The sequence below is a fragment of the Vanellus vanellus genome, assembly GCF_965231255.1.
Source record: "Vanellus vanellus genome assembly, chromosome: 19".
NCBI lineage: Eukaryota > Metazoa > Chordata > Aves > Charadriiformes > Charadriidae > Vanellus > Vanellus vanellus.
In genome coordinates, this window is record NC_138924.1 from 8,192,037 (window position 1) to 8,209,957 (window position 17,921).

General features: G+C 59.7%; 2 protein-coding genes across 2 annotated transcripts; both read right to left on the bottom strand.

Moving 5' to 3' along the window:
* Nucleotides 1–505: 505 nt before the first annotated feature.
* On the bottom strand, nt 506–9,950 carry TRARG1 (trafficking regulator of GLUT4 (SLC2A4) 1; the record flags this gene model as incomplete). The annotated part of the gene is made up of 3 exons (XM_082492934.1): nt 506–624; nt 2,557–2,689; nt 9,549–9,950. The coding sequence occupies 3 exons, from the start codon at nt 9,948–9,950 to the stop codon at nt 506–508; spliced, it is 654 nt and encodes a 217-aa protein (XP_082349060.1).
* A 2,737-nt stretch (nt 9,951–12,687) lies between these two features.
* On the bottom strand, nt 12,688–13,440 carry BHLHA9 (basic helix-loop-helix family member a9; the record flags this gene model as incomplete). Its single annotated transcript, XM_082492876.1, has 1 exon — nt 12,688–13,440. The coding sequence occupies one exon, from the start codon at nt 13,438–13,440 to the stop codon at nt 12,688–12,690; it is 753 nt and encodes a 250-aa protein (XP_082349002.1).
* Nucleotides 13,441–17,921: the final 4,481 nt, after the last annotated feature.

The following is a 17,921-nucleotide window of genomic DNA, read 5'->3' on the forward strand; positions in this document are numbered from 1 at the left end:
TCACAGCGATGCCCACGGCTTTGCCCATTAGTTACTACAGAGTAACTGCAGTGTGGATTTACTGCGGACCCCCACTCTGCGCTAACCCCACGTGCGCACACGTGCCCGCTCACAAACTCCAAAGAAGAAGTTAGTGCCGAGCAGGTCCCACGTTGTGAACTTTCTGATGGTGTGTGGTAGATTCTCCGTGTAGACAAGCCCTCGGAAGCGTTAGATTTGGTCTAAGGTTTGGGTTGTTTTTTTTCAGGAGATTGTTGGTGGGGAGCAGAAGTGCCCCGAAACACCTTCTTTCTCACTGCAGTCCATATCTCTAGGTCCCAGGCTGTCAGCTGGAGACAACAGAAAGGCCGGGGAGTGCAGCTCTTGGCCATGTACTTGTGCCCGCAAAGTTTTGCTAAAAGAGAGAGGCTCAGCTAATACGGAGCCAATGGATATGGCCGGAAGCCATCTACAAAGCCTGACTGAAATAACAGGCCATGAAACTTTGCATAGTCTGGGTGGCCGGCTAGAGGACCAAGCCCAGTAACAACCCGCGGCAAGGACGAGGTGAGAGGGAAGAAGAGGTGATGGGGCCGGAGGGAGCGTGTCGGGGTCGGATCCTGCGGGAAACGGCCGAGGGGCCGCCTATTGTGGAAGACGTGGCGAGGCGCGGGGCACGTATAGGCAGATCGGGAGGAGCTAAGTCTATTTTCTCGTTATGTTAAATATAAAACATTAAAAAATAATACTACTTGTGGAACCGTCCCCAGCCAGCTCCGGGGATGCTGGAGATTTCCAGAGATGCAGAAGAGCATATGAGGCTGTGAGGACGGGCGCGGGGAATTTAAACTTCTCCGTGCCTCTGAAAATCTCCTGGAAAGCCCTAAACTGAAGCCCAAAAGGGTCAGGGAGATGAGCACTGACAGTGGTGGGGGCTGGATCACGCTGAAGCTTTTGTGTGATGGACATGACATGACATAAATGTGTAAGTGGGTAGAACGGGCTCTCCGTGCCGTGGTACTGCTGCTACAGATTAACCAGGCTCTTTTCTCAGCGCCATGAGTATTAACCTCCTTTTGGGTGCACAGAGAGAGAGAAATGTGTGGTTTCATAGAGAAAGCATTATTTTTCCTTCCATTAAAAACCCCACCGTGGGAAGCGGGTGAGGAGGAGCCTGGCGTTCTCATGCAGCAACGTCCTGCTCTGCCAGCTCCGAGCTCTGCCCTAAGTGATAAAAGAGCTCGTAGGAACAGACATGGAGAACATTCCCAAAGGCATGCAAATGGTCATTGTCTCTTTTTTTTTTTTTTTTTTCATCAAAAATACAAAAGCACCCACCACATCCTCCAGCTTTTGCGGCTGCGTTTTGTTCGGAGCAGAGCCGTGGTCCTGCTGCAGCTCTGCTCGCCCTCCTCCTCTGTGGAACAGCTCTCCGCTCCTGACGGCAGTTTGAGCTTTGTTTTTTGTTGTTTTGTTTGTTTGTTTGTTTGTTTTTGTAGAGACAGAGAATTTGACGATTTAAAAACCAACAACCCCCCAAAAATTCAGTGACTTGTGCCAAAATTCTTAGGAGGATTCTTCAAAATGTCCTGTTCTCGCCTTAATTTTTTCCTTTAAAATAAACTTCATTCTTGAAACTCTCTCCTCCTCTTGTACTTTAGTGGTCTCCCCACTCCGTGAGTTTTGCTGGAGGGGAATGAGGTAGTGGATTTCCCCCTTCTCCTCTCCACTTGGCGTCCGATGTTCATTCCCATCCCTTCTTGCGATCTTTTTTAACCCATCACTTGTACAAACTCGTTTCCAAGAGGCGGTGAAGTAGAAGCATGCGTTCCTTCAGACGGCGCTCCAGAGCAGGCTGTCCAGGGCTGCCCACCTACACTGTGACAATTTTTTGTTGCAAGGCTGAAAGTAAAAACCCCAAAAGGAAAGTTGTCTTCCTCCTCTTCGAGGTATTTGCATGCTAAAACGTCTTCTAGGAAACTGTAAAATAAAGAGAGTCTTAGGGCAGCTTCCAGCAGTCGCAGATGTTTCCCTTATGCTCTTGGTTTGGGGTTTGTGTGTTTCTGAGGTTCCCGTTTGCCTAAATTGCATGCTGGTTTGGCAGGTGAGATTGTGTTTGGGAGGTTCCCCAAACGTTTTGGGGTTGCATTTCTGGGCAGGTTGCTTTGTGTCCCGAAACCCTTTGGTTTTACCCCACTACACACGTCTAAACCCACCACAAGCCTTTGCCGGGGCACGACCTTTCACCAGGGGGACCTTGTATGGCCACCGCTGCACTATGGGACAGCACAGGGAGGACTTTCCATCCTGGTCATTTGAACAGTGCGCGTTGCTCCTGGAAGGAGCCCGTTCTCCAAGGTGTTTTACGTGCGTGTGTGCAGCTGGAGATGGTCAAACCAGCACGGACCGCACAGGTGCTTAGTGCCCTACCACTGCAGTTGGGGTGGGAATGGAGCACCACCTGCCCGAGGGCGGTGGTGGGTGCTGAGCAGGTGTGTCCTGCACACTGGGCTGGGGACGGGAGCCAGGTGAAGTTCCTGCTCTAACTGGGTCGGGGAAAAGAAAAGGAAATGTTACCTCTGAAGCTGAGTGAAATGTAGAGCACGATGATGATGGTCCCCAGGATAATGGAGACGATGCTGAGCAGCCGGGCCATGCGGCCGAGTCGCCGGGCTCCGTCCGTGTCCCCTTGCTGCCCGCTGTTCCTCGACTAGGGGGAAACACAGAAAGAGGCCCTGAGAATGGCTGCGGCTCTGGGGCGACTCTCTGGCTGTAGTCCCCAAAATGAGAGCTGCTGTGTCAGCGGGGGGGGCTGGATGCGCCCCCCTGGGCTCTCGAAGGGTGGCACGCGGAACCCCCTCACGAGCCCGTGGCTTTGACAGCCTGTGGTCCTGCAGGAGTGATGTGCCTGGAGCAGCCCACCTGGGATGCCGTTGTGTTTGCCCTGGGTAGGAGCAGGACTGGCTCAAGTGTGGATTTTATTGGAGTGATTAAGAAATAGCCCCGGCGTGGGACAAGGAGGCACAGCGCAGCCCCAGCCAGCAGCAGCCCCTCTCTGGCTCTGAAAACCCCCAAATTCTTGACTTCAGTCCCCAGAGCAGCTCAATTCTACGGGACCGTGCAGGGGACCGCATCCCCCAGGGGGACCGCATCCCCCAGGGGTACCACTGCCCTTCTGCAGCTTTCATACAGGAAAAGCATCCTGCCTCCATCGTCTGCCGCAAACTTATGTATTGAGAAGTGATGTATATCGGCAGTTTGACTATCACTGACAAACTGGGAAAAAAAAAAAAAAAAAAGCAGTGACATTTCCGAAGCGGCATGTGACCTCTTTGCTGGCCGTTGGAGCTGCACGTGTGTGCGAGAGGAACGGGCTGTGACGAAGCGGGCAGTGACTGCTGGCTCTCATCTTGGGATGGGAAGTGCTTTGGTGCCTCTGCGTTACCCTGAATTTCTGCATCAACGTAGACGGGTTGTGTTCGCCGCCACTGTTTTTAAATGCAGTCCTCCTCCAGTGAATTCCTGCTCGTGTGTGTGCTGTAGGGAGGGAAGGAATAGTCCACAGAGCTTCTCTATTCTGCTTCTGGTTGCGTTGTGATTTCCCCTGCTGCTCTATTGATTTCTTCGAGCGGCTCAGCGAAAGCTTTCCTCTGCTCTGTAACTTAAAGAAAGGGCTCGCTGGCTGTGGCAGGGCTGAGGAGGGGCACGGGGGAAGGCACTAGTAGGTGCCTGGAAATTATTGTGTGGGGGCTCATTAAGGGATGAAGAGAGATCCCCAAGAGTCGGAGCTGGAACAGGACTTGCCTGTTGGTGGGCGCCAGTGTCTTAACGGGAGGCTCTCGGTGGGATAAATTGCAGCGGTCCTGTTCTTTGGGAACGAGTGGCAACGCAGGGTGGCTGGAGAACACAACTTGGAGCTTCCCTTGGAAACTTTGCTTTTCACTGCTCAGTCGGGGCTGGCCACCAACGGGTTCGGCAGAGATCCAGCCCCTGGGGGCATCTCCGGGAGGGTTAGGGAAGCTTCCCCAGGGTCTGCCCAGCATTGCTGCCAGGGCCACCGCTGCAAGGAGCTGGATGGATGGAGCAGGATTTGGGCTTACACCCAAAGAGGAAAGACATGAGACCGGATGATCGTGGGCTCACCGAGACCTTGCCTGGTGCCCACCGGGGCAGTGAGGGCGATGCTGTGGCCTGACTGCCCTGAGCTTCAGTGCCAGCCCTCTTACTGCCCCGTGCTCAGCAGTGCTGCCCATCTGCTGGGCAAGAGAAGCCTCTGCTTGACCTAACCACACACAGCAACCTGAAGACCAAGCACAGCTCCTGAGAAAAAGTACAGTACACACTTGCATCGTAAACTTGCAGAGCAAGTCATTAAACAAGAAAGATCTTGCTTCTTGCTCTTGTAATTGGCAATCATTTGGTTCCCAAGTGAAAACTACCAAAAGTCAGAGTTCCTGGTGAGGGAGAAGCATTACTGCTGAGAGAAGAGCCCAAAGTGCTCCCCAGCCTGCCGGAGCCAGTGCGCTGGGCTGCCTGCACTTGGCCGAGGGAGGACCTAGCACTTAGCAGAAGGGCAGCTGCGCGGTACCACGGCGAGGTTATGACGGTGAAATTACTCACCGTGCGTCAGCATTCGCTGCGTGTGCGGTGGAGAGGCTGGAGCCCCTCCATCAGCAAAACGGGAGCTCCCTGCTCCGCCAGAGGCAGACGGTGTGCGACTAGCGTGGTTCTTCGGACCAAAAAGCCTTCCCGAATTCATGCAGAGCCCTTCTGCCTCCCGTGAAACCCATCGGGAAGTGCTTTTGGAGAGAGGGAAGCTGGATAAAGAGTTTTAAGGTCCATCGGTAACACTTTCAACCTGGTCGGGAAGGCTTGGAGTAGGGGGGAAGGGGAGCGAGGCAGACTGGGGGGAGAGACCAGGGCAAGGAGGAAGGAGCCCAGCACACAGGTCTGTCACCTTGATCCGGTGGAGGAGTTGAGCAAACCCCCCCCCCGACCTCACTGGGGATGGGGTATGTAAATATTTTAACTGCCCTGAAGCGGTTACTCTTTCTTTAGAGGTGCTTTTGACTATTTAACATTTTTGGTTGGGTTAAAGGCTTCTTCTCTGCCCCATCCATCTCCAGCCATGCTGCCTCGCTGAGCTGGGTCTCAGGAGAAGAGGACGATCTGGGGCAGGCTGTAGGGCCGGCAGCTGCCCCCAGTCGGGTACCGTGTGCTGGCTCCTCCCTTTGGAGGGTGGCTGCTAACACTGGGGAAACTCCCAGTTAAAAAAATAAATATGCTAGTTAAGAAGAGCTAAAGGTGGAAGTGTATTAAAACAATCCCACTTTCCTTTCAAAAAATGTGTGTATTAAAATAACAACTGGAAAACTGAAATAACTCTTTTGGTAAGGGTCCCCTGTCAAATGGTTGGTTTTTTTTTAAAAAAAGAAAATTTAGAGTGAGGAGGCCTAGCACAGCTCCAGCACTGACCATGAACCATCACTGAGAATTCAAATGGACAAATACTACTCCATTTCCCGTTCATTCTGCTTTAACACCACTACCCTCTTGGCAGCGCCATGACCAAAACGTCCCCAGCCCGGGCGGTGCGCTGGCTGCTGCTCTGTAGCGCTCAGGTAGGTAAAATGCAGCTTTGAAGGTTTCCGTGTGCTCATTTTAGTTTGTGTCACCACGTAAACAACGTAGCGGAGCCTCAGACAGACGGCTGCTCCAACTGCATCCCTGCAAACGTCCCGCTCCGCTCACGTGCCACCATCTATAACAACGTCCCCACCGCTGACACCAGGAGAGCTCAAGACCTTGTTCCGTCTGGTCTCGCCAGCACGTTTGACAGACAATATCTAAAATCGATGGGATGCAGCCGAGAGCCTGTTTTCATTCCAGAACAGGAGGTGACAAAATGAAGCCTCATGGGCTGGTGGGGAGAGACTGGGAGGACGCAGTAGCCCAGGGATTGACGGGATCCCTGCCCTGCTCGCTGGCAGCTTCCAACATTTGGGATATTATTTTTTAGGCTCAGATTTTTGTAACAAGTGTAATATTTTTGCAGGGTGTGGGTTAGCTTGCTGTGAAATATGGCGTTTTAGCTGTCTTCTAGGGAAAAAATATAGGCTAACAAATTTGATATATTTATCGCTACAGCTTCTGGAAGTGTTTACTGCTCATTTATCCTGAACAATTATGAAAAATACATCAGCATTGGCATGGGGTGTTTAGCAAGCGTTTGTTACTGTAGACATGTTATTCATCGGTGTGGAACGGTTTGATTATAGCTCTCTAGTATCACTAATCCTGTGTTTTGCTTTCCACATAAAAACATGAACATCTTGTTTATTAATCAAGACTCGCCGAGGCAGAATATCTCCGAAAGGCTTGGGGGCTACGGGGGAGTGAGTCACTGGGTGTGTGCCAAGGGACTCCCTATTAACAGCCGAGTACCAGAAAACCTGAAGGACCCTGGAAGCGGGGCTGTACTGCGGCACCCATGGGGCCAGGTAAGTCCGGGCGGTTCAAAAGAGTTATTAATCTTACCTGTTCTCAGACCGCTATCTGTTCCAGTTACTGTTCAGAAGGGGATTTTCCCCTAATAGATCACCTAAGTTGTCTTGTTGCAAATGAAGGCAATTACTTTTCCGTGCTAGTCCCAGGGACGGAGAAGACAAATTGTCACCTTCTCTTTCCCAATTTATGAACTGGCTTTGGATGCACTCTGCTGCCTTCCACCAGTTACTCGGAATAAATCATTCATCCTCGACACTCGCGTTTTGTTGAAGAAAACATTCTGAGAGAGGTATAAGTCAACATCAGACTTAGACAGATGACTGTGCCATTTGAAATGAGTAAGGGTAGTTTGACTTCTCCCACATCTTTTGGGAATGACAGCACTTATTTTGGACGCCAAGCGCTGTGCAGAATTGCCCTTGGCATTACTTTATGCTGGTTCTGGCTGGATTTACCTTTCTTTTCCTACTTCACTTCATCTGTTTGGAGTTTTGTACGCTGGTAAGTGACCCCTCTGCTGCTTCTGATGTGGCTGCATGCAGGAAGGTAGGGGAGGGATTTGATAACATCAATACAGTGTGTGTGTGTGTGTGTGTGTGTGTGTGTGTGTGTGTGTCAGGTACCCGGCCCTGCCCTGCACTCCTCTGACATGGGTCCCACGGGGCTGCACTGCTCTTGTGTCCACCAGCCCTGCACTCCGGCTTGGGCAGGGACCTGAACCCCTTAGAGCAGCCAGGTCCTCACTTGGTCAAGAAAATGCATCTAAGGGTCAGTGGAGGAGCCTCCAGGTAGCTTGTTTCCACGAGACCAGCGTTATCAGGAACAGGCTGGAGGCTGGAGCAGGGTTTTTTTTTCCACCTCTGGCCATAGGCCCTGCTGGGATCTGAGAGCAGCTTTTGAAAAATGATTTATGAGACACTAAACCCAAAAGCATTCATTTGCTTTCCTCTCTGGTTGCTGCTTATTGCCCAGAAAAAAGCTTTCCTGTGCAAAAAGCATTGACTTAGGAAAGAAAAATACAATCGCAGAGCTAAAGGAACATCAGCACATTGTGGAAAGGTCCCCCTGCCCCCCGGAGGTGCCGGGAATCGTGAAAACCTGGTTCCTGCTCAGATTTGCATGTGATCAGGCACTCCTAGGTTTTATTCTGTGGGGAGACCTAAGCCTGTGGGAGGCTCAGGGGTGACTGGGAACTAAATTCCCCCTGGTGTAAGCAGGTGAAACATCGGCTGATGCTCTGAGAGCTGTTCCTGCTGGCAGGAGGACCCAGCCAGATGCTTCCTGGCTCCCCAGGGTCAGCACAGAGCAAGGATCACTCCTCATCTGGTCTACTGGCGCTGTGCAGGGGTCCCTGGCTGGCAGATGTGGGAGATGATGGTACAGGCGTGGCCAGGACTAGAAACGGCAGTGATAAATCAAGTGTCCCAGGGGACAGAGAGTGCAGAGAGCACTGTGAGAAGGCCAGAAGATACACACTGGCTACTAAGGTGCTGTGTGTGCTAGAAACCTTGTCCCAGAGGACAAACTCATCCAAGGGCGCTTTCTGTCTCGGCAGCCCCAGAGGGCCGGAGTCGGGCATCCCCTTCCTCAGCTCTGGGTGGGCTCTTGTCGATGCTGTCACGGGCCTTGGAAGCAGAAGGCGGCCAAATAGTCTTATTGCCTTGTTGGTCCTGCCTCCCTTTGTGTTTAACACAGCAAAGACACACCAGTACCTCACGATCTGGCAGTAGGAACTGGCTCCTGCTCCTTATTCACTGCTCACTCTCCCACTCCATAGGGTTTATGTGGCCCAACGCACATCCCCGCTGCGCCGGAGGCTCTAACGCCTGCAAGGGAGAGTGTGAGAATCTATTTTGCATGAAGGCTAATGTGGTTGGAAAATCCCCGTGAGAGCCCTTGTTTATTACTGTGGATATGCAATACCCAGCTGCTTACCCTCCCGGTGCGGTGCAAAGCCAGACAAGGCTGGCTGGCTTCCCCGTATGCTGCCTAAACAGGCTCCGCCACACAACTGTACTACGCAGATGACAGCTGGCACTGGCAGAAACGATGATTCCTCCTCAAAATGGAAACTGGTCTCTCTAGAGGACTTTCTATGGTTACTGCTGGTGTCTGTCTTCAAGTTGGTGGTGGGTTTTGGGGAAGTGCTGGCTGTAGGTGCCCCTCGGTGTATTTCTGTGTAGCAAGCGGGTAATTGCTTTCCCTGAGCTCATTTTCAAAGAAAGGCTTTGCCTTCATTGCAAATCAAGGGCACAAAAGGTGCCCGGGGGCTGTTAAGCAGTGGGGTGTCCTGATGGGTAAGGGGGTGGCCATACTTGCAGTGCTGTGCTGACAAAGCCACCTGTACCTGAGATGGGTGGGAGGCCGGCTGGCTTTCTTCTCCCCTGCTTTGGTGGTGGTGTATTTGCTGAGGTGTGGGGGATGTTTAATGGAGAAAAATGCTTCTCCAGGGCAATTAAAAGATCTGCAGGTACAGCCCATCCCTTTGAAGTGCCTGAGGACAGGAACCAGCCCCCAGCCAGGGTCTCCCCAGTGCTGCAGGGCTGGGCTCGGCTGCGAGGAGGTGCGGAGGGAGATCCCTTGTCCTTTCTTTGCCACGCAGCTCCTTCCCGGGGAAACCCGGCGAGCCGTTCTGGACCGCTGCCGGGCGGCAGGGACCGGGCTTCCCGGAGCCACTGGGTTTCCCGGAGCCACCGGGCTTCCCAGAGCCCTGCCCTGGGTGCGCCCGGATCCCACCCCCAAATCCCGGGCCGCCCTTCTCCATCCCACCGGGCCGGGGCGCCGGTGCTGCCGGGGGTCCCCGCCGGCTCGGAGGGAGCCCCTGCCCGCCTCCACCCGTCTCCCTTCCCCGATCGAAGCGGTGGCACAGCCCGGCCGAGCTCCCCGCGCCCCCGGCTGAGCCGCGGGAGCTGTGCAGCCGCCTCCCGCCCCGCTCCCCGCCGCGCCCCCCGCTCCCCGCCGCTGCAGCACCGCGGACAGCTCCGGCCCCGGTGGCGGCCGTCGAGGGCGGCGGCGGCGGGAACCGGGGCGGGTCCGGGTCGCACGGCGGGTCCCGCACTCACCATGATGGAGAAGACGAGGGCCACGACGTTGATGGGCCAGACGGGGCAGAAGCAGGAGAAGATGGCGAGCACCAGGTAGTCCCGCGGGCGGCCCTGCTCCGGTGCCGCCGTGCTGGTGGCCGTGGAGGAGGCTCTGCCCAGGCTGAGCCGGGACGGCGAGAGCGGGGCCGCCTCCAGGTGCCCGACCGACACCGACTTGTAGGCGAGCCCGTGCCCGTTGCGCTCCGCCTCGCCGGGCAGCGCGGCGGTGAAGGATTTGGAGCCGCGGAGGCCCTTCTCCTCCCGGCCTTCGACCGGCGCCAGCAGCTTCTCGGTCTCCTGGAGGCGGGTGGGCAGCGCCGTGCCCGAGCCCGAGCCCGAGCCCGAGCCCGAGCCCCCGGGCGCGGCGCCGCCGCTCGCCATGGCCCGGCGGAGCGGGCTCCGAGCTCGCCCCGCCGCCGCCGCTCTGCGCTGGGGGCTCGCCGCCCCGCGGGAGGCCGTGCCGGAGGAGGGGCCAACCCGGTTCGGCCCCCAGGGCAGGATCGGGGCCGCGGAACCGCCCCCGGGATGTCCCCGTCCCCCCCCGCCCCCGGACCGCGCTCAGCCCCCGGTTGCAGGCGGTGCCGCCGCCCCCGGGGATGCTGGCAGGGATGCGGCGGGGTGGAGCCGGGGGGAAAGCCGGCGTGTCCCCTGCCGCCTCTAGGCTGAGGCTCTGTCCCGCCCCACCGACCCCCCTCTCTTCCCGGGGGCTCCCGGGGGCTCCGCTCCGCTGCAGCGGTACGTGAGAGCCCAGCCCCGAACGGGCTCGGCTAGCGCCAGCGGGGCTCGGTGGCCGCCTCCAGCCCCGGAGGAGCAGGGGGATGCCGAGGGCAGCTCTCTGCTGGGGGTCGGTACACACAGCCCTACTGTCCCTAGGTCCCTCCTGGCTGAAAACCTTTCCCCAGGCAGGCGGGGGACGTGCGACACAGCCCAGACCCTGGGCGGTGTGGGGGTGTCCGGCGGTACCCCTGGCTCCAGCCGCTCTGGGAACGCATCCTTCCCGAGCCCTGGGAACGCTGTGCAGAGCTTGCCCTGGTCTCACTGCGCCTGGGTGACCCTGGAGACACGTCGGCTGGGGACAGGGATACCAAATCAGTGACAGATACTGTGTCCCTACATAGGAGCCGCAAAGGAGAACGGGTGCTGGTGCAGGGGTGGGTTGAGTTCTGCGCAGCAAATAACAGCATCCTCGGGAGCAGGGGGTGATGGGCAGGAGGGAGGACTGAAAAAACCCACAGAACCTGGAGGCCTGGCAAAGATGGATGGTTGCCACCCATTCTGTACTATGCTTCAGTTCCAAATTTGTCAGGGATTTCCCTGACAGTGAGTGCCATCTATGGGGTGCACCCAGCACCTTCTGCCTCTCCCAGAGGTGCCCACGGCCCCTGCTGCTGACTGGGACCTGCTCCTCGATGCCCAGCACTACCCAGAGCCTGCCCAGGCTGCTGCCCCCCTTTCCCTCCCTCCCCCAGGATTCATCCCATCCCACAGCCTCCAGGCAGGATTAGGACCCGTGTTTCCTACACGTGAACCCAAGAGCAGTGAGGTGACCCTGCCTTGGGGGGTCTGCGGGGTTATTATGCCTTGCCCCTGCTTCTGCCTCTCCGGCCATCTGCTTCCATCTGTCTCGCCTTGACTGATCACCAAAGCTGGGGGTAAAACCTGGAGATGCAAATTTGGGTGGAGGGAGGGATTTGTGTCTGGGTTAGGGCTGGGTTTCACTTAAACCTTCTTTGCATGCCGGTATTGCCAGGCTCTCACTCCCCCTGTGATGCAGAGCAGGGACATGCGCTGCTCGGGGGAGAGCCGGAGAAGGGGAAGCCGCCCAGCGCAGGGATGCTGTTAGGAGAAGAAGGATTCCTTCAGCGGTCATCGCTGCAGGCCTTCTCCTGGCAGGGGGAACATCTGTTGGAGATTAAAGCCAAGATGCCTCACACTGTCAGCACTTCAAAGAGGCTCCTTTGCTGAGCAAAGAGCTCTCTCTCCTGGCTGCTGCTAGCTTTCCTCTGCTCATTTCCCGGCTGCCTTTTCCCACCCGGGAATTAAGGGAGGAGGAGGAGGAGACCCCAGGGAGGGACTAGGACACCGGAGCGGAGGGTTGAGATGGTTGTTCCAGCATGTGCCCCCCCCCCCAGCAGGGAAAGGAGGGAAAGGACTGCCTGCCTTTGGTGTATTGGCAGCCAGCGCTGGGGCTTGGCTGGGAGCACTGGGGTGGGAGTGGAAGGGCTGGAGGAGCTCTGCGGGGGCTCGGCACTGCAGGAATAACGCAGTGCCATTTACCCTGTGCAAAAATCTGCCGTTTGTCATGTGTGCGGCAGTAACACCCTGCCTAATTCCTGCAGCAATTCCAGTTTGCTGAGCCCTGGGCAGAAGGGGAGCCTTCCCAGCCGGTCTGAGCTCTCTGAGCCGGAGGGAAGGGGCCAAAGGGGTCTTTCAGGTAAAATTCCCCCTTTCCTCCGCACCGCTGGGACCAGCCGGGAGCGTGCTATCAACCTGTCCCACCAGAGCCACTTTGCCGTGATCAGGAGGAAACCGCCAACGGATGGGTGGGTTTTATGAAAGCCGACATCTGTCTCCCATCCCAGCCTGGCCTCACAAATCTGCTGGGCACAAACGGCCGCACCAATGAGCTTAGCATCAAAAGTCCCAGGGCAGTAACCTTTCCCCGCTTCTGCTCCCCTCCTTCACCATCGGGAGCCAAGAGACACCAGCCAGCCAAGGGCTTTAGTGTGATCCCCACGGCCCATCTGTCCACCCCACACATATTAACAGCCCTGGTGCTGGGTTTGGAACTCATGTTTTCTCACAGAGCAAGCAAGAGAGAATAAATAACAGTGACAACCGGCAACAGTGACGCCTCGCAACCAGAAACACAGAGCTGCCGCTTCCAGAGGACTTTCCACCTTCCCCAGTTTTCCCGCAGAGCGGAGACCCACAGCCGGACAGCACTGGGGTCCCGTACGGTGCGTCGGGGGCTCACAGCTCTCACCAGCGTTGCAGCCGAGCTCTCCATCCCATCCCGCAGCGCTTCTCTCTCACACAAACATCCCTTCCCGCTCCCCCCGTTTGTCCCGCGGATGCGTTACCTTCCCGGCACCGTCTTGCCACCCCAGCCCGCAGGTCAGTGGATGGGAAGGCACTGCTGGTGTCCCCAGCTCTGGCAATAGCCCAGCTGCCAGGGGACTGCCCCGGCCAGGGGGTCTCGCGGGCTGTCCATGTATCTCTGCTGGCCCCGGAGCCCGGGGTGGTGGGTCCCACTGGAGCAATAGGTGGGACTGGGCACGGAGGGATCCTCCTTTGGGCTCTCGTAGCGCTGGAGCTGCCTCTCAGGGGAAAACGTGGTGTAGAGAGGGGACGGAGGGCAGCGCTGCAAGCCGGCAGCGCCTGCGTAACCGGGCTCCCAGGGCAGCTGGGGGTGGGTGGCCTTCGCCCCCACCTCCCGTGCAGGGACCGCGGCCCGGCTGTGGCACTCGGAGTGGGTGCAGGGCCAGCAGCGCACGGCCCCGTGCAGGGACAGGGACAGAGCTGTGATCCTGTTGATGGCTCGCCGGAGGGTAGCGATTTTGGAAAGCCTTTTGCCACTGAGGTCATGTTTGAGGGCCAGCCGCAGGGCGTTGAAGGCTTGGTTATAGTCCAGGATCCTCTTGCGCTCTCTGACGTTGGCAGCCATCCGCCTGGCCTTGGAGCGCACCGGCCTGCTCCTCTTCCTCACCTTCATCCCTTCAGCGTCCTCCAGGCGGGCGGCTGCCTCCCTCCCCTGGGGGACCCACAGACCTTGCCCACAGCACGCCCGGGCTGCGGCTCCCGCTTCCAGCTCCTCTTCCGAGCTGTCAGGTTCGGGCGCTGTGCCTTTGCCCATGGCTGCTCCGGACATGGCCGCGGCGAGGGGGAGCGGGAGAGGTGCTGCTGCGGTCCTGCCTCCTGCAAGGTGTGGGAGACACTCCTCCAGGGACACGCAGCCGCCTCTAAAAACCCCACGGCGGGGCTCGTCACGTGGCTCCCTCCCGACCCTCCTCACCTGCCCGCAGGTGTGCTGCCTTGCAGAGAGGCGCAGGGCGAGCTATGCCTGGCCTCTGCCCGCCGGGATGCTCCTGAGCACAGCTGGAGCCTGGGACACCGGTACCGGGGTGCCCAGAATGCGCGGTGGGATGCTCCCAGGCCCCAAGGTGGGGAAACACCTCTGCCAAGCACACATTGCAGTGCATGCTTTAGTCTCTGCTAAGAGTTTGGTTCCTGCAGGAGTTCCCGGTGCTGCTCTGGGAGGACTGGCGGCTCATCCCTGGGTTTTATAGGGTACTGTGGGGCAGAGCCCCATGGGGCATCGCCGCCCTGGCACAGGGCTTGGGCTCTGCTCCCCCAGGCTCCCTCATGCTGCGGCGTTTCTGTCATTTCCCAGCTAGGGGAAACTGAGGCACGGAGCGATGAGGTTGCTGAGGGGGGCAGCGAGTCTTGTGCCTGGGTGCGGGAGAAGACAAAATGACTCCTGCCCCAGGAACGGGGCCGGAGCACTGAGCTGCCTTTGAGACAGCAACTTTGGGCTGCTCCGCGCAGCTGCACCCCGGCAAGCCGGGAGCATCCGTGGGCACGGAGGTAGGCAGGTGCCCGGGCAGGAGCAGCTCCTGGGAGCCAGGGGAGGAATGTGGGGGCTTGGGATGCCTCTGCCCTGCGGAGGAGGAAGCAGGAATGTGGCAGGGGGAATTGGGGCAGGTGATAAAAGAGCTAAAGTGCTACCTGCCTCCAGAGCCTTCCTGTCCCTTCCCAGCAGCGTGGAGCCCGGGGGCAGAGCTGTCTGGGCAGGCGCTGCCGGGCCTGCCCCCCGCTTACTCTGGGGAAGCTGATGCTGAAAGCAGCTCCTTGTTTTCTGCATCCCCAGGCTGGCGGGACAGAGGGACCTGCCAGGTGCGGCAGGTCCGGAGGCCATGGGGAGGGCCAGGTCCCCATCCTCGGAGCAGCGCGGGGCCGCCACGTGTGTTTGCCCACCGTTTCATTAGCGAGCGGTCGCTAAATGCCTTCCTGCGTGAGGGGTAACACGTTGAAAAATGGCCCAGGAGTGGGTCTGACAAATTGTTGGGGTAACTGGTGCAAAAGCAGAGCCCTGGGAGCACGTGTGCACCCCCACCCCCCACCCTTGATCCATCCCTTCCTATCTGATCATCCCAGCTCACTTTTGATCAATAGCCACAATTAGCGGGGGGTTATTTGTCTATTGCCCTTCTCCTCTCTTGGCTCTTTGAAGTCGGAGCTAATTTAGGTGCCTCTGCTCCCGGAACCCAGTAAATCAGGAGCTGGGGCCTCGGGGAGAGGGGAGGACCAGCCAGTGGGACTTCAAAGGGAGGTCAAGCTTGCAAATATTTTTGAGGACTCACCTGTGCTCACCATGGCCATCTTGTTCTCCCCAGTGGCCTTCTGGCCGCCCAGCCTTGCTCTGCCCAGGAGCAGATGCTCCCCAGGCTGCTGACTTTACCTGGTGAGCTCAGCTCGGGAGCGAGGGGCTCTTCGGGATCCTTGAATGCCGGCAGTCCACGCGTCCTGGACCCGCTTAGAGACCTGCCTGTCCAGAACCCAGCCAAGCAGGATGGATCCCTGCCGCGGGGAGGTTTTTGCTGGTGTGGGAGGGCTGGAGGTGCAGTACAGGGCAGACACGGAGGCGGCGGAGCCGGGCACAAAGCCGTGAGGGGCAGAGGGCGGGCAGCAGCCTCAAGGTGCCCACCAGGCAGGGCAGAGCCCACTGCCCCTGTCCTGGCAGCCCCCAGGAGCTCACCGGGGAGCGCTGCCGGGGTTTCCCAGCATCTCGGCTCCGGGCAGCCCTGGCCCTGCAGGGATCCAGCCCTGGCTCTCGGAAGCGGGCAAGGCCAGGCTGTAAATCACGGGGCATCAGATGCCACCTGCCGCCTGTAATTAGTGCCTCCCGCTGGGCCATCCCCACCTCGTCCTGGACGCTTCCTACCTAGGTGCCCATTACAGGGTGGGAGGCCAGCAGGAACGCCCACCCCGGCCCCGCTTCCTCGGCCCCCGCTGATTTATCGCCATGCGCTGGAGAGATTTATGGGCTGAGATGGGGAGCCAGAAATGCGTTGTAAGGCTCTGCCGGGCCTGTCTGCCTCACAGATGATGAAAGAGCTGTAATTATCCGTCGCCATGAATAAATCAGGCCACTCGTGACACCCCCCCACCCCCTCCTTCCCAGCCTCCATGAAGGGGTTCGACCCCTGGGGACACCCCACCTCTCCACCACGTGTCACACTGAACCTGGGGCACTGCTGAGCGCTGGATGAGCACCTGCACATCCTGGGCAGCATCACCGCAGCTCTCATGGGGCCCATCCCCCCAGAGGCATATTTTGGGAGTCTTCACCCCTAACACTGCTGCTGAGCAGAGGCTGCAGCTCCTGCAAAGGGTCCAGGACTGGCTGCCCCCCACCCGCACCCATCCAGCACCCCCAAAACGCTGCTGCATCCAGATGAGAGCTGCCAGGACCATCTTGGGAGCACAACCTCCCCGGAGATGAGACCCTGGTGGGGTGGTGAGGGGGCAGCCGACACGGGCCGGCGGGCTGCCCGGCTCCTGGCGGTGTCCCAGCACCATCCATCCTCCTCGGGAAGGCTGCACTGGGAGGCACAGCTGTGCTGCAAGGAGGCTGTGGTGCTGAGGCGTGAGAGCCGGGGACTGGCACAACACCTCTGCGCAGCCCCCTGCTCTCGGGCAGTGACGGAGGGGAAGGAGGAGGCGGTGGTTGTGACACCGCCTGGGCTCCGTGGGTGAATAAATAGGGCGCTTTTTTCCTGCTGGGGCACGGCCAGGTGGCACAAGGGACACAGGCTTGTGAGTCATCCACAGCCAGCCGTCACGCAGTACTGGGGAGGAGGCAGGGGAAGGCAGCTCCTCGCGGCTGCCTGGAGGCTCCTGCCTCTGTCCCCGGCACTCCACGAGGTCCCACATCCCGGCACCTCGCATGGCACAAGGGAACCGCAGACCCTGCCCAGGGCACGGCATTGGAAAGCCCTGTCCCGTGGGGTGGGAGTGAGCCGGGGGACACGCTCTTCCCCGGCAGCTTAAAGGCAGCGGGCACAGGCGGTGGGGCAGAGAGTGGGGGAAAAGCCTTGCGTGGGCCTTCATCAGCCACCGCAGGAGTTTGTGTCTGCCCCTCCGTCTGGCAGGAATGGCCCCTCCATCCCGAGATGGGCAGGGCAGGCAGGGCATCGCTGGCCTGAGGATGAGGATGGCCGGGAGACAGGCAGAGCTCCATGGCAAAGGCCGGGGCACGTGTGGGCTGAGGGAGGCCCAGGAGCTACCCCGCGCCTTCGAGGCTCGGTTGTTCCTGGCTCGGGGACCGATTTCTTGCGGTGCGTGGGATTGTTTGTGCCATCAGCTGTCGCTTCGTTAACTGCTCTGACGCTGCCGACACCAGACCACAGCATCCTCCCGCAGCTCCTCCGGGGACACCCGGAGATGGGGACGGAGGAACCGAAGGTCGAAACAACCGAGAATACAACACACCCCCCTCCCCCCGCACCCCGCTCGGGCTCCCGAACCCCATCACGGAGGAAGCCCGGGGAGCCCTTTGCGGTGCTCCCCCCGGGGGGAACGGAGGGGCAGAGGCGGAGCCGCCGGGTGCAGGTAACCCCCTCCCGCTCCCTCCACCGGCTCTGCAGCCGGAGCGCAGCCCGGGGGGAGGCGGTGGCAGCGCTGCTCCCCGCCCCGGCGGGGCCGTGCCGAGGCGGGGCGGGCCGGGGGCGGGCACCGACGTCAGGCCCCGCGGCGGCGGCGGCGGCGGCGGTGGCAGCGCGGGGGGGGGGGGGCGGAAGGCGGCGGCGGCGGCGGCGGCGGCGGCGGCGGCGCGGGGGGGGGGGGGGGGGAAACTTGGGGCCGGTGCCGAAGGGGGAGGGGGGGGATGGCGGCGGGCGAGGCGGCGGCGGCGGCGGGCGAAGCGGCCCGGGCGGACTTCGCGCGGCATTGGCAAGCGGAGTTCCCGGGGGAACCGGCGCCCCGCATGGAGCTGGGCTCGGTACGGGCCATGGAACGGGAGCTGGAGCGCTGCCGCCGCCACCTGCGCCGCCTGCAGCGGGCACTGGCCGAGGAGCGCTTCAAGGTGGGCTACCTGGAGGCGGCGCTGGCCCGGGCCCCCCCGCCGCTCCCCCCGCCCGCCGCCCCCCGCCCGCCGCCGGGCCCCGCGGGCAGCTCCCCGGAGGGCGGCAGCGGCGGCAGCTCCGACGCGGAGGACGGCTCCTCGGCAGGTGGGTGCCGCGGGGGGGGGGCCGGGCCGCGGCACGACCAAGGGAGAGGGGGGCTGCCCCCCCCCCCCGCGTCCCGGGTGTCACACACCAGGGACGAGGGTGTCCCCAGTCCCCCCTCCCC